This window comes from Geotrypetes seraphini, chromosome 1 (genome assembly GCF_902459505.1).
Source record: "Geotrypetes seraphini chromosome 1, aGeoSer1.1, whole genome shotgun sequence".
In the NCBI taxonomy this organism is placed as follows: Eukaryota; Metazoa; Chordata; class Amphibia; order Gymnophiona; family Dermophiidae; genus Geotrypetes; species Geotrypetes seraphini.
In genome coordinates, this window is record NC_047084.1 from 488,883,620 (window position 1) to 488,896,847 (window position 13,228).

The 13,228-nt window shown below is 45.0% G+C and overlaps 1 protein-coding gene across 2 annotated transcripts in view; it reads left to right on the forward strand.

Moving 5' to 3' along the window:
• SVEP1 (sushi, von Willebrand factor type A, EGF and pentraxin domain containing 1) overlaps positions 1-10,916 on the forward strand; it is a 430,677-nt gene extending 419,761 nt beyond the window's left edge. For both annotated transcript variants that reach the window (XM_033926500.1, XM_033926511.1), the window contains exons 48-49: positions 9,527-9,620; positions 10,710-10,916. In XM_033926500.1, coding sequence (XP_033782391.1) covers positions 9,527-9,620; positions 10,710-10,740 — 125 coding nt within the window. In that variant the 3' untranslated portion in view covers positions 10,741-10,916. The remainder of the gene's footprint in view (positions 1-9,526; positions 9,621-10,709) is intronic.
• Positions 10,917-13,228: the final 2,312 nt, after the last annotated feature.

Genomic DNA, 13,228 nt, shown 5'->3' on the forward strand with positions numbered 1-13,228 from the left:
AAATTGCCATTTAACCCTACCCCCTGTTTTCTCTCCAATAATCAATTCCTAATCCACAACTGAACTTTGCCACCTATCCCATGACACTTTAATTTTCTCAGGAGCCTCTCTTGAGGAACTTTATCAAAAGCTTTCTGAAAATCTAGATATCCACATGTTTATTCACACCTTCAAAGAAGTCAAGCACAAGAACAAATAACAGCACTCCCACACCAGGGCTTATTGATAAGCTTTCTAATCAGTTTCCAATACAGTTCTCACAAGGAAACAAATATTTAACTACTATAAGGTGCTGACAGAACTTCTCTGAGGAACAAAGTAAAAGTAAACCCCTGATGCAGGCATTGTTCCGAAACACAGCCGTGTCAGGTCAGCTAATAAAGATCTTGTATTTTCGACTTGTCATCATGCCTCCATTCTTTGCCATCTCTGCTTTGTTTTGTCTTTGCCACACTAGCAGACTGCCAGCACCTTGGGTAAACATCCCCATTAACATCCATTCACAGCATTCTGAACCAAAAGCCATGCTTGGAAGTGTTCATTTGCAATATTCTTGAGTTTTTATCTTCACATGATAGAACAGTAACTTAATTTTTTCAAAACAGTAAGAGTTATAGCACAAAAGCATGTTTGCCACCATAGGAATGAATATTATACAGTAAAAATGGCCGATCAGAGCCTTACTGTGATAGAGAAGCAATTGCATACTTGAGAGGGACTTGTACCCTCCAGAGACAACCTCTTCCCACTTAAATATTGACCAATATATTATAATTCCTCCATATGCAATTTTTATTTATTTGAAACATTTGTAAGGCTATGATAATTATAAGCCAAAAGCTAATTGTTTGATCCTTTCTGTTGCCAAGAAGGCCACGGCAGTCAGCAGCCAGTGGTATCATTCAGGATCTTCTTCCTACATCAGGCAGAGGAGACCTAACAGATCCCCCACCCCAGCCTTTCAGCAACAGAGATTCAATGCCAAACCAGAGATGCCATGTCTCACTCTTTAGGAGTATGTCACACTCATTTGAAAGCTCATTCACTCTTAAACTCTTTGGACCCAATATTCAGCGCTATTTAACCATCCAGGAATGGCTTTCAGCTTGCTAAATAGGCATTCAATGGGTGACAAATGGCTATCTCCCACTGAATATCTGGCATAGTGGACTGGCCAGTAACTGGTCATGCTGTGTGAATAGTTGGTCAACACCAATATTTGGAGGCTCGCTGGCTATGTTTGTCAGCCAGCCAGAGCCACCTAAAAGGGTGGTCTATCTTTAGCTGTTGAGACTAGTTGGCTAGGCGCTGAATATTGACATAGCTGGATATGTCTTGGCCAGCCAAAAACAGAGCATAAAATCAATGCCAGTTGCTGGATATGGCGCGTGCATTGCATTTCCAGGTTCTCTGCAGACCGTGGGAGTCACTGGCAATTTCCCGTGGTCAGAATATCGGGGCGGGGGATGTTTGAGTCCTATTTCTCACTCATTAGAGCTTCAGTACCAGCGCAGTGATCATGATCGCTGCTTTCATGAGAGGCAAGCTTTAGACAAATAAACTAAGTGGTCCTACCAGTAAGAAGAAATCTGAGCACACCTTCCTCTCTACTGCTTCCCCTTGTCCTGTCCCTTTTTCCTTTACTTAGGGTTACCATATAATTTAAGGGGAAAAAAGAGGGCTCATGGCCCCGCTCTGTTCTACCACTAGCTCCACCCCATACTGCCCCAGCCCTACACAACCTCATCTCCTCTTTTTCCTGGAGCTTGGAGCCGCATCTGGAAGGCCTCTGAGCATGCGTGAATACCTGTGACATCATTGCATAGCATCCGCACATGCTTAGAGGCCCTCCAGATGCAGCCCAGAGCTTTGGCAGAGCTGGGACCATCCAAAACCCGGACAAAGTGACAGGTTTTCTAAATTCATCCGGACACCAAGATAGTTCGCTAAAAAGAAGACATGTCTGGGTAAATCTGGACATCTGGTAACCCCACCTCTACTGCAAACACATGTGCTCTGAAACCGAATCCAAACAACAAAGCAAATAAACCCCACAACAAATATACAACAGAAAGAAAGAGGGGAAAAAACCGTACACGTCAAACCGGGATAAAGCAGCGTTTATTAAATACAATTAGCTAACATCACTGCAAAGCATCAGCACATGCGCAGATGCTCTCCTGATGCAGTCCTGAGGTGGAAGCTTTTCAAAACCCGGACAAAGTGCCAAAGACACCCTAAATCAATCCCTGAGAGGAAAGAGTTTTTATTTGTATTTTACATACACATTTATACATAGGCTAAAAAAAGAGGACACCTGCCCTTGTCCCACCCCACCCACAGTATCCTGCCCTACATCCCACTAGTCTCACCCCTAAACCTCTCCACCCCCCAGCGCAGCCTCTCTTTTCTCTCCAGCCGCCCCCCCCCAACCTGGGTCACCCCGGAGTCGGGTATGGCTCTCTGAGTCTCCCCTGTCCCCAGTACCTCCTCTGGCGCTACAATTTCAAAACTTCAGGCAAATTCTCAAAGTTTTTCCAACGATTAGAAAAGTAACTGCCATATTTTTGTTTCATTCCATTATTTCATGCTTTGCAGCAAAGTATTTTGCAAGTTTTTAACAGAATTGTTGAACTCTGATACACAGGTGGTTCACTTCCCTCTTTCACTTTGTAGTAGTTCACACAGATTATTGAGGCAGGCAGTTTATGCTGAAACACGTCGAGTCATTGCGAGTAATTTTGAATAAAGGATTTTATGGACATCACTAGAATTCTTGTCTTCCATTATCCCTGCTCTTTGTTGCATTTCATTCCATGCCAACAGTTTTCAGAAGTCATGCATCTAAGTGAAAAGGCAGTTTTAAAACAAGCCTGGCTGAGGAGAAAAGTGATCAAGCTCCACTAGGGTTCTAAGTCATACTATTTGCCCTTTAACAGACATGCCAAGCCAAATGCATTTGTCATGATTTGGCAGAAGGGCTTCGAGGTAAAATAGCCTTATTCGCCGATGACGCCAAACTAAGTAATGTAGTGGGAAAATGCACAACGGACGAAGATTCAATGCCCGACGACATGATGCACGACCTACTCCTACTGGAGCGCTGGTCTAGGACCTGGCAACTCAGCTTCAATGCCAAAAAATGCAAAGTCATGCACCTAGGCAACCACAATCCATACAAGACTTATACTCTTAATGGTGAGATCCTAACAAGAACGGTAGCAGAACGGGACTTGGGGGTGATCGTCAGTGAGGACATGAAGGCTGCCAGTCAGGTAGAGCAGGCCTCATCCAAGGCAAGACAGATCCTAGGTTGCATACGCAGGGGTTTCGTCAGCCGTAAGCCGGAAGTCATTATGCCATTGTATAGATCCATGGTGAGGCCCCACCTGGAATACTGTGTGCAATTCTGGAGACCACATTATCGCAAAGATGTGCTGAGATTGGAGTCGGTTCAGAGAATGGCCACCCGGATGGTCTCGGGACTCAAAGATCTCCCGTACGAAGAAAGGTTAGACAAACTGCAGCTATACTCGCTTGAGGAGCGCAGAGAGAGGGGGGACATGATCGAGACGTTCAAGTATCTCACGGGCCGCATCGTAGCGGAAGAAGATATCTTCTTTTTCAAGGGACCCACGGCAACAAGAGGGCATCCGTGGAAAATCAGAGGCAGGAAACTACGAGGTGACACCAGGAAATTCTTTTTCACTGAAAGGGTGGTTGATCGCTGGAATAATCTTCCACTGCAGGTGATTGAGGCCAGCAGCGTGCCTGATTTTAAGGCCAAATGGGATCGACACGTGGGCTCTATTCACTAGGCAAAGGTAGGGGAGGGTCATTAGGGTGGGCAGACTAGATGGGCCGTGGCCCTTATCTGCCGTCTATTTCTATGTTTCTATGTGACATACACATATGAGCTTATTTCCAGCTCACACACTCAATGAGCCCAAACTCACGCATTGGCTCCCTGTAGGGCTAGTTTAGCTGTGCTTATCTGTTGTTCCTGGCCCCACCTACTCTCTCATCCCATCTTTCCCTTTCCTGACCTTTAATGGGGTTTGGGCCCTCTATCATGCTTCCCCTACTCCCAGTGCAGCACCTTGTTCCCTCCTACTTATGTTTTGCATCTCATAGTACCCGTGGATTTGGTTATTCGTGGGTTAAAAACAAAAAACAAAAAAAAACATTGCATCCCGGACCTTCCCCAGACCTTACCTGGTGGTCCAGCGGCAACGCAGGGCAGGATCGATCATCCTATGCTCCTGTCCTGTGCAGAGCCATCATCACAATGGCTGCCCTGAGTTCCCGTTGTAGTCGCGAGACTACAGCGGGAACTCACGGCAACCATTTTGATGATGGTTCTGCATGGGGCAGGAGCGTAAGACAATCGATCCTGCCCTGCATCACCACTAGACCACCAGGTAAGGTGTGGGGAAGGTCTGGGATGCAGGAGGGAGGCGGGGCTGTTCAGAGCCAACCCTGAAAGTAATCCGTGATATTTCAATATTCGCGGGCCGGCTCTGCCCCTATCCCCCGCGAATATTGAGGGTCTGCTGTAGTACAGTATGTACCCCATGCTGCCTTAGTTACCACAGTAACTTAGAACATAAGAACATAAGCAGTGCCTCTGCCGGGTCAGACCACAGGTCCATCCTGCCCAGCAGTCCGCTCCCGCGGCGGCCCAAACAGGTCAAGACCTGTCTGAATCATCAGAAGGGGCTCCCTTGCCACCTTGGTTTCCCATTTAAGTCCTGCCTTCCTATCGAAGTCCTAGCCCTCCGGTCTTGCACATGCACGACCTGGTTGGTTTATACTCATTACCTGGTTAACTTCCTATACTTGTGTTACATCCCAGCTCCTCCCTCAGTATCCCACGATCCCTTTATCCCTCAGGAATCCATCCAATCCCTGTTTGAATCCTTGTACCGTACTCTGCCTGATCACTTCCTCCGGTAGCGCATTCCAAGTGTCCACGACCCTTTGGGTGAAAAAAAACTTCCTTGCATTTGTTTTGAACCTGTCTCCCTTCAGTTTCTCAGAATGCCCCCTCGTATTTGCTGTCCCCTTCAGTCTGAAGAATCTGTCCCTATCCACCCTCTCTATGCCCCTCATGATCTTGAAGGTCTCTATCATATCTCCCCTGAGCCTCCTTTTCTCCAGAGAGAAGAGCCCCAGCCTATCCAGCCTCTCGGCGTATGAGCAGTGTTCCAGCCCTCTTACCATTTTCGTTGCTCTCCTTTGGACTCTCTCAAGTACCGCCATGTCCTTCTTGAGGTGCAGCGACCAATACTGAACGCAGTATTCTAGATGTGGACGCACCATCGCTCGATACAATGGCATGATGACTTTTATTTATTTATTTTTTTTTATTTATTATTAGGATTTTATATACCGCCTATCAACTTCCCGTGTTCTGGTTGCTATGCCCTTCTTTATGATTCCCAGCATCCTGTTGGCTTTTTTTCGAGGCTGCTGCACACTGTGCAGATGGCTTCAGTGATGCATCCACCAGCACACCCAAGTCTCTCTCGAGTCTGCTGTCTCCCAATAATACCCCCCCCAATTTGTAGCTGAACAACGGGTTCTTTTTCCCTATATGCATGACCTTGCATTTGTCCACGTTGAAGCGCATTTGCCATTTGTTTGCCCAGTCTTCCAGCTTGTCCAGGTCCCTTTGCATGTCCTCACACTCCTCCCTGGTCCTAACTCTGCCGCACAGTTTGGTATCGTCTGCGAATTTTATAACCTCACATTTTGCCTCCTTTTCCAGGTCATTGATGAATATGTTAAAGAGTAAAGGCCCCAGCACCGATCCCTGTGGCACACCGCTCGTGACTCCCCGCCAGTCAGAATATTGACCCTTTACTCCAACCCTCTGCAGTCTACCCGACAACCAGTGCTTGATCCATCTGTGCACATCCCCTCCCACCCCGTGGTTCCACAGCTTCTTAAGTAGCCTTTCATGTGGCACCTTGTCGAAAGCCTTTTGAAAGTCGAGGTAAATGATGTCTATGGGCTCCCCATTGTCCACCCGACTGCTTATTCCCTCAAAGAAGTACATAAGGTTCATTAGGCACGACCTTCCCTTACAGAATCCGTGCTGGCTTGTTCTCAGTAGGCCATTCCTCTCGATGTGCTCGCAAATGTCGTCCTTGATCATAGCTTCCACCATCTTCCCTATAATTGAAGTCAGGCTCACCGGCCTATAGTTCCCGGGGTCACCCCTCGATCCCTTCTTGAAGATGGGTGTGACATTTGCCAATTTCCAGTCCTCTGGTACCTCACCAGTTTTCAAGGATAGGTTGCAAACATGTTGGATTGTGCCCGCAATTTCCTGTCTTAGTTCCTTCAGAACCCTTGGGTGGATCCCGTCCGGGCCTGGTGATTTGCCGCATTTTAACCTGTCTATCTGTTTGAGGACATCCTCCCTACTTACCTCTATGTGCTCTAATTTTTCAGCCTGTTCCCCACTCATGAGCTCCTCTGAGTCTGGTATATTAGATGTGTCTTCGCTCGTGAAAACCGACGAGAAGAACGTGTTCAACCTCTCAGCTACCTCTTTTTCCTCCTTAATCACTCCCTTCCTGTCCCCATCGTCCAACGGCCCCACCTCCTCTCTCGCTGGTCGCTTCCCCTTAACGTAACTGAAGAATGCCTTGAAGTTTTTCGCCTCCCTAGCCAGCCCCTCTTCGTACTTCCCCTTTGCTTTTCTAACCTCCCGGTGGCATTCCTTTTGGCATTTCCTGTGCGCCTGGTGATTTTCCTCTGTTGGGTCCTTTTTCCATCTCCGGAAAGATACTTTTTTGTCCTTTATCGCCCTCTTTACTTCTATTGACATCCAAACCGGGTCCTTTGATCGCTTGTTCTTGCAGCCTTTCCTGAAATTGGGGACGTACATTCTCTGTGCTTCCTGCAGGGTGTCCCTGAATAGGGTCCAGGCGCTTCCCACAGTCTCCATCCTAAAGATTTTTCTGAGCTTCCTCCCCACCATTTCCCTCATAGCAACATAGTTCCCTTTCTTGAAGTTCAGCGCAGTTGTTGCGGTCCTCCTAACTATGGGTGTCCCTCTTTCTAATGTGAATTTGATCGTGTTGTGGTCACTGTTGCCTAGTGGTCCTCCCACTTCTACCCCTCTTGCAGGCCCCCCTAATCCGTTTAGGATGAGGTCAAGAGTAGTACCCCCTCGCGTCGGTTCTTTGACTAGTTGCTCCATGAAGCAGTCCTTCACAGCTTCTACAAATCCTGTCTCCCTAGTGCAGTTGGAGTGACCCGTACTCCAGTCAATCCCTGGGTAGTTGAAGTCCCCCATCACTGTTACACTTCCAGTCCTGCACTCCTGTCTCAATTCTGCTTCCAAGTCGTGTCCGACTCCCTCTGGCATACCAGGTGGTCGATAGTACAGCCCCAGTTTTATGCCCACACCCTTGTTTCCCGGTAATTTGACCCACAGCGATTCCAGCCCCTCTGCCTTCGTTGCCATATCCATCCCGACCGAGTGGATAGAGTCCTTTATATATAGTGCTATGCCTCCCCCCCCCCTTTTTATGGGTCCTGTCCCTCCTATGGAGCTTGTACCCCGGCAGCGCTACATCCCATTGATTTTCCTCTGTCCACCAGGTTTCTACAATTCCAATTATATTCAGGTCCTCCCCCTTGGCCACGACTTCTAGTTCACCCATCTTGGCCGTGAGGCTTCTTGCATTTGCGTATAAGCACCGCAGGTCCCGTCGTTTTTCTTCCACCTCTGCATTTACCTGGGCCACTTGCCCTTGGATTTCTGGCAGTTTTCCCGCTCTCTGTGTTTCTGCTTTGCCCTCAGCCTTTACCCTCTTAGCTTTCAGCTTCCCCACATTCCTGCCACCCCACATCCCCGCTTTTCCTCTGGGATTTCTAGCCCTACCGGCCCCCTCCTGGGCTATCATCCCTTGCGCCTCTGTTTGATCCCCCTCGCCTTGTGGTACCTCTATATTACCCTCGGCTTTCGCCCTTATGCCACCCAGTCCCCCTGTGTCCCCATGCCCCTTAGTCTTCTCCCAGCAAGCTCCCTTTACCTGATGTTTCCCTCGCTGTCTGATTTGGAGATCTTCCGGTCCCTCTGTTTCCTCCCTGCAGTCAGCCCGTTCAGCATCTGTTCTGGATACTGTTGTCCGAAGCGTCAACATCAGATCAGCTGTCGGCTTTCCCCCTCTCCTCAGTTTAAAGCCCTCTCGATTGTGTTAGTGCCCTCGAACACATGTTAAAGTAGAGATACCAAGGGTGGCCCATTCTAAAGCTGGAGATTTACTGCCGCTGTGCTGGAGATTGAAGGCCAATGAGAGAGCTTTTCTCATGGGCTGCAACCATGCCTAAAACCAGTTCTAGCAAAAGCACATTCCAAAAACTGATATATTCTAATCAATAAATAGAAAATAAAATTCCTTTTTCTACCTTTATTGTCTAGTCATTTTTATTATTCTTATTGTGTTTGTCCTAGTCTTTTGCTTTCTGCAAAGAGGAGGCTTCTATGCGAACACACACACCCCGATCACAAAAGCCTGTTGCACTCCCCCCATAGTGATCCACAAGCAGATACCCTCACTCAAAGGGCCTCTTCCCAAATGTGAGACTTCACCCCAACAGAAGCCTTACCCCCATGAGGCACCACCATATCATTTGAAAACCCTGGGGTCTAGTGAGCAAGCAGGAGCAGGTAACCAGATACAAGACTGCACTGGCAACCCCTAGCAATAGGCAAGAGAAGCCTATATATGTTAACATGATCCCTAGCAGTAGTACCATAAAACTACCACTAGGGATTCCCAGCACCATTTTAGATCCCAGCGCCCATGAAGACAGGAGTGACTAGGGATCTTTCTTGCCCTCCACCAGAACCCAGGGATTTTAAAAGGTACATGTAGAGGGTGCCTTCATATAAGTGGGGGACCTCAGGGGGATACTTTTGAATGGGGGGAGTGAGATTTCCTGGTGATGGTGTCTGCTTAGAAGGCACTATTGGGGGGATGTTTGATTGAAGGGGGCCCCCCTTCCAACAGGATCTTTGTGTTGGAGAGAGGCACACTGCAGCCTACACTTTGAGCAGGTTGCTCATTTACCCCAGGAATCAGCAACCTGTGGTACTGAGATACCACAGATTGGTGATTACTGGGCTAAATCAAGGTGAAATAAAACCCTACCTTTTACTGCACCTTGATGACTTCATCCCTGAACATGCATGCAGAGTTCCACTACTTGAGTACTACCAGCTATATTAGAAGCACATATTGGAATGTACGCTTAGGTTGGGAGGAGGAGACAGTGTATGAGGTTTACATTTTTTAACTTATAAGCATTGTCATGCAAAAACACACACAGAAAAGGCATGTCTATGGATACTTTGTCCCTCTGGCAGTTTCTAAACTGAAACCTTATGAGTATGTATACTTTCACTTTGAAAATTAGTGTAAAGAATATAGATAAAACATGTTGCATCCTTTACAGATGTTCAGTTTGAAAACTGGCACCTAAGTGATCTGTGTCTTTCTTGCAGCGGTTTGCCAGTCTCCCTGCTTAAATGGAGGAAAATGTATACGACCAAATCGATGTCATTGTCCCTCAACTTGGACAGGACCAGACTGTTCTAGGTAAGGAAAGCTAATTACTTATTTATTACTTATGTAGTAAAATATATATCACGAGTTAAAACAAGCTTTTATTGTATGCCTATTTGCAGTGGCTTACCTAGCATATGTGAGACCTAGGGCCCATCATTTTTTAACCCTCTATATGAAAACCATGATTGTTAGTAACAATTCACATGTCGCACAAGAGTGTACGTAGGAAAAGGCAGCATCTTACATACTGCAGTGAGCAGCAGAACATCAATACACCCATTGCAAAACTAGTACAGATCAATCCAGACTAGTACAGATCAATCCAATGACATCTTGATTCTGCAAAAGAGATCTTATAAATAGCGGTAAAAAAATAATAAATTCAACCATATCTTAGAAATTAGAGCTGATGTAGTCTCTCCAATGCAATTTTCTGAATCAGCACCCCAAATAACCCTAAGAGCAGGTAAAAAAAAAACCTAAGGCACTAAGAAAATTGGGGGGGGAGGGGGATCTGTGTATTGTGTATCTGGATTTTCAATTTGGCAAAGTACCTCATGAAAGACTTCTGAAGAAATTAGAAAGTCATGGAATAGGAGGTAGTGTTCTATTATGGATTAAGAACTGGTTTAAAGACAGAAAATAGAGAGTAGGTTTAAATGGTCAATATTCTGATTGGAGAAGGGTAAATAGTGGGGTTCCCCTGTTGTCTGTGCTGGAATACATCCTATGTTACATATGTACACTTATCTATCAAATATGGGCAGAGCATGGATGGGACTGAATGCTATAAGCTGTGCATTTAGGCACAAATACTTACACCAGCTCTGTAGTCAGCAAAACTGTGAACACCTAATTTATAGACATATTTTTTATGTTACACTAGTATTCTGTATAAAGAAAAGTAGGTTCTTTTTTCCAGTATATAGCATAGGCACCATTATAGAACTGCCCTCCACAAGAGTACTTTGCTAAATATAATCCCCAGTAACTAGGAGCAGTACTTTAAGCTACTCTATTCATGCACAATTGCTGCCATTCCATTCTTTTGATGTATTTCAAACAGCTGAAGTCTTTTTATTTTTTGCCCTAATTCTAATGTTCCTTTTGTTCTTGCAGGAGGAGGAGGCCTGGATTCTATCCCTTTTAACAATCACTGAACAATTTCCACAAAGAAAATGTATAATTTCTTCCAAACATCATCTGAAGTTGTTAATTAATGTATTGTAATTCAAATATAACTGATATTTTTGAAGGGTTTTTTTTTATTTTGTAATATTTCTTCTACTTTCCTTTTTTTAAATAAATCATCTGTATTTTCAGATATTAATGTATATTGTTATATTCTGCAACTGAAAATGTGCAGATTTGGAGAGATATTTGAATATGTGGAGGGGCATTTTTGATAGGATCTCTAAGTCTGAGTTTGGATGTTTTGGAAAAGACATCCAAAAATCAATTTTCAAAACCACAAGATGTCTTAAACTTTTTTTTTCTAAAAATGAACTATCTAGACGTTTTGGCCCTTAGTGCATCTTATCTTTTTCGGCCATTTTCAAATATGAAAATGTCCAAATAAAAAACATACAAGAATAAGCCATTGGGGACATGGAACCAGCCATCATGACAACATAAGAATAGCCCACTGGGTCAGACCATCAAGCCCAGTAGCCCATTCTCACAGTGGCCAATTCAGGTCACTAATACCTGGCCAAAACCCAAGGAGTAGCAATATTCCATGCTGCCAATCCAGGGCAAACAGTGGCTTCCCCCATGTCTTTCTCAATAACAGACTATGGACTTTACCTCCAGGAACTTGTCCAAACCTTTTTTAAAACCAGCTACTCTATCCACTCTTACCACATCCTCTGGCAACGCGTTCCAGAGCTTAACTATTCTCTGAGTGAAAAAAAATTTCCTCCTTTAGGTTTTAAAATTACTTCCCTGTAACTTCATCGAGTGTCCCCTAGGCTTTATAATTTTTGATGGAGTGAAAAATCGATCCACTTGTACCCGTTCTACTCCACTCAGGATTTTGTAGATTTCAATCGTATCTCCCCTCAGCCGTCTCTTTTCCAAGCTGAAAAGCCCTAACCGTTTTAGTCACACAGACATCTGGGCAAAGCAGAGGGGCACTCTAGGGGGTATTGCAATGAATGTCACTTTAAAATGTCCCAGGTACAGACCTCACCATAACCTGTTAATGTTATATAGTGATTCCTCCAAATCCCATCCAAAACTTACCCCCTCTTCTATTAAACTGCGCTAGCAGTTTGTAGCGCAGAGAGCCGCGCTGAATGGCCCGCGCTGCTTCCAACGCTCATAGGAACTCTATGAGCGTCGGGAGCTGCATGGGCCATTCAGTGCAGCTCACCGCGCTAAAAACTGCTAGCACAGTTTCGTAGAAGAGGGGGTTAGTGTACCTACCTGTAAACAACAACAATAGCCCTTATGCCTGCATGTGTCATCTTTATGTAGGTAAAGTAGGTTTTGGGTGTGTGCAAGCAGGTTATGGTGAGATCTGTACTTGGAACTTTTTAAAGTGACACTCACTGCAGTACCCCCTAGAGCGCACATCTGCTCTGCTCAGATGTGTCTGTGTGCCTGTCTGAAGCTTTCATACAAACTGGAATGTACAAGCTGTTTCTTTGACATCTTTGGGTGGTGGGAGGGGGTCGGTGACCACTGGGGAAGTAAGGGGGAATCTTGCCTTAATTCCTCCAGTAGTCATCTAGTCAGTTTGGGCACCTTTTTTTAATTTGTTTACTTATAACTTTCAAATAAAATTCACAAGAATACATCTTGCTGCATGAAACACAGAGAAGGAAAATTATTCAAAAAAGAAAATTTCTTATAATATAACCAAATCTTAATCCCCTTTCTTAGACCACAATAACAGTAGGGATAGGCAACGTATATTACAAGGAGAAATTAAATACAAATCAATTGAGGAAAAAGCTTAGTGTGAATCAACGACTAAATTATTCAATAAAGTCCCCTTTTCCAATCATTCTTTGACGATTTTCTTAATATCTAGGAACTGCTTCAGATGTTCGGGAGAATAAAACGTATATTTGACACCCAAGTACCTAACCAGGCACATACAGGGATACGCAAGAAGAAATGTAGCACCTAACTTAATTGTCTCTTGACGTAAGGAAAGAAAATCCTTTCTTCGTTCCTGACTAGTTTTAGAAACATTGGGGTATAACCATATTTTCTGACCCCCAAATAATTTCTGAGAACTCTTGAAGTATAGTTTCAAAATCATGTTAGAGTCCTGTTCAAAAACAAAAGACATGTTTGACGAATTTACTTCAATTTTTTGAGACCATGAACAAACAAATTGATAGTGGAGAACCGATGGACATAATATACTTGGACTTCCAGAAAGCGTTCGACAAGGTTCCACATGAAAGACTTCTCAGGAAACTACAAAGCCATGGAATAGAGGGAGATATACTAAGATGGATAGACAAATGGCTGGAGAACAGAAAGCAAAGAGTGGGCATAAATGGGAAGTTCTCAGACTGGGAGAAAGTGACTAGCGGTGTGCCCCAGGGCTCGGTACTTGGGCCCATCTTATTTAATATTTTCATCAATGACCTAGAAGAAGGAACATCCAGTGAGATCATCAA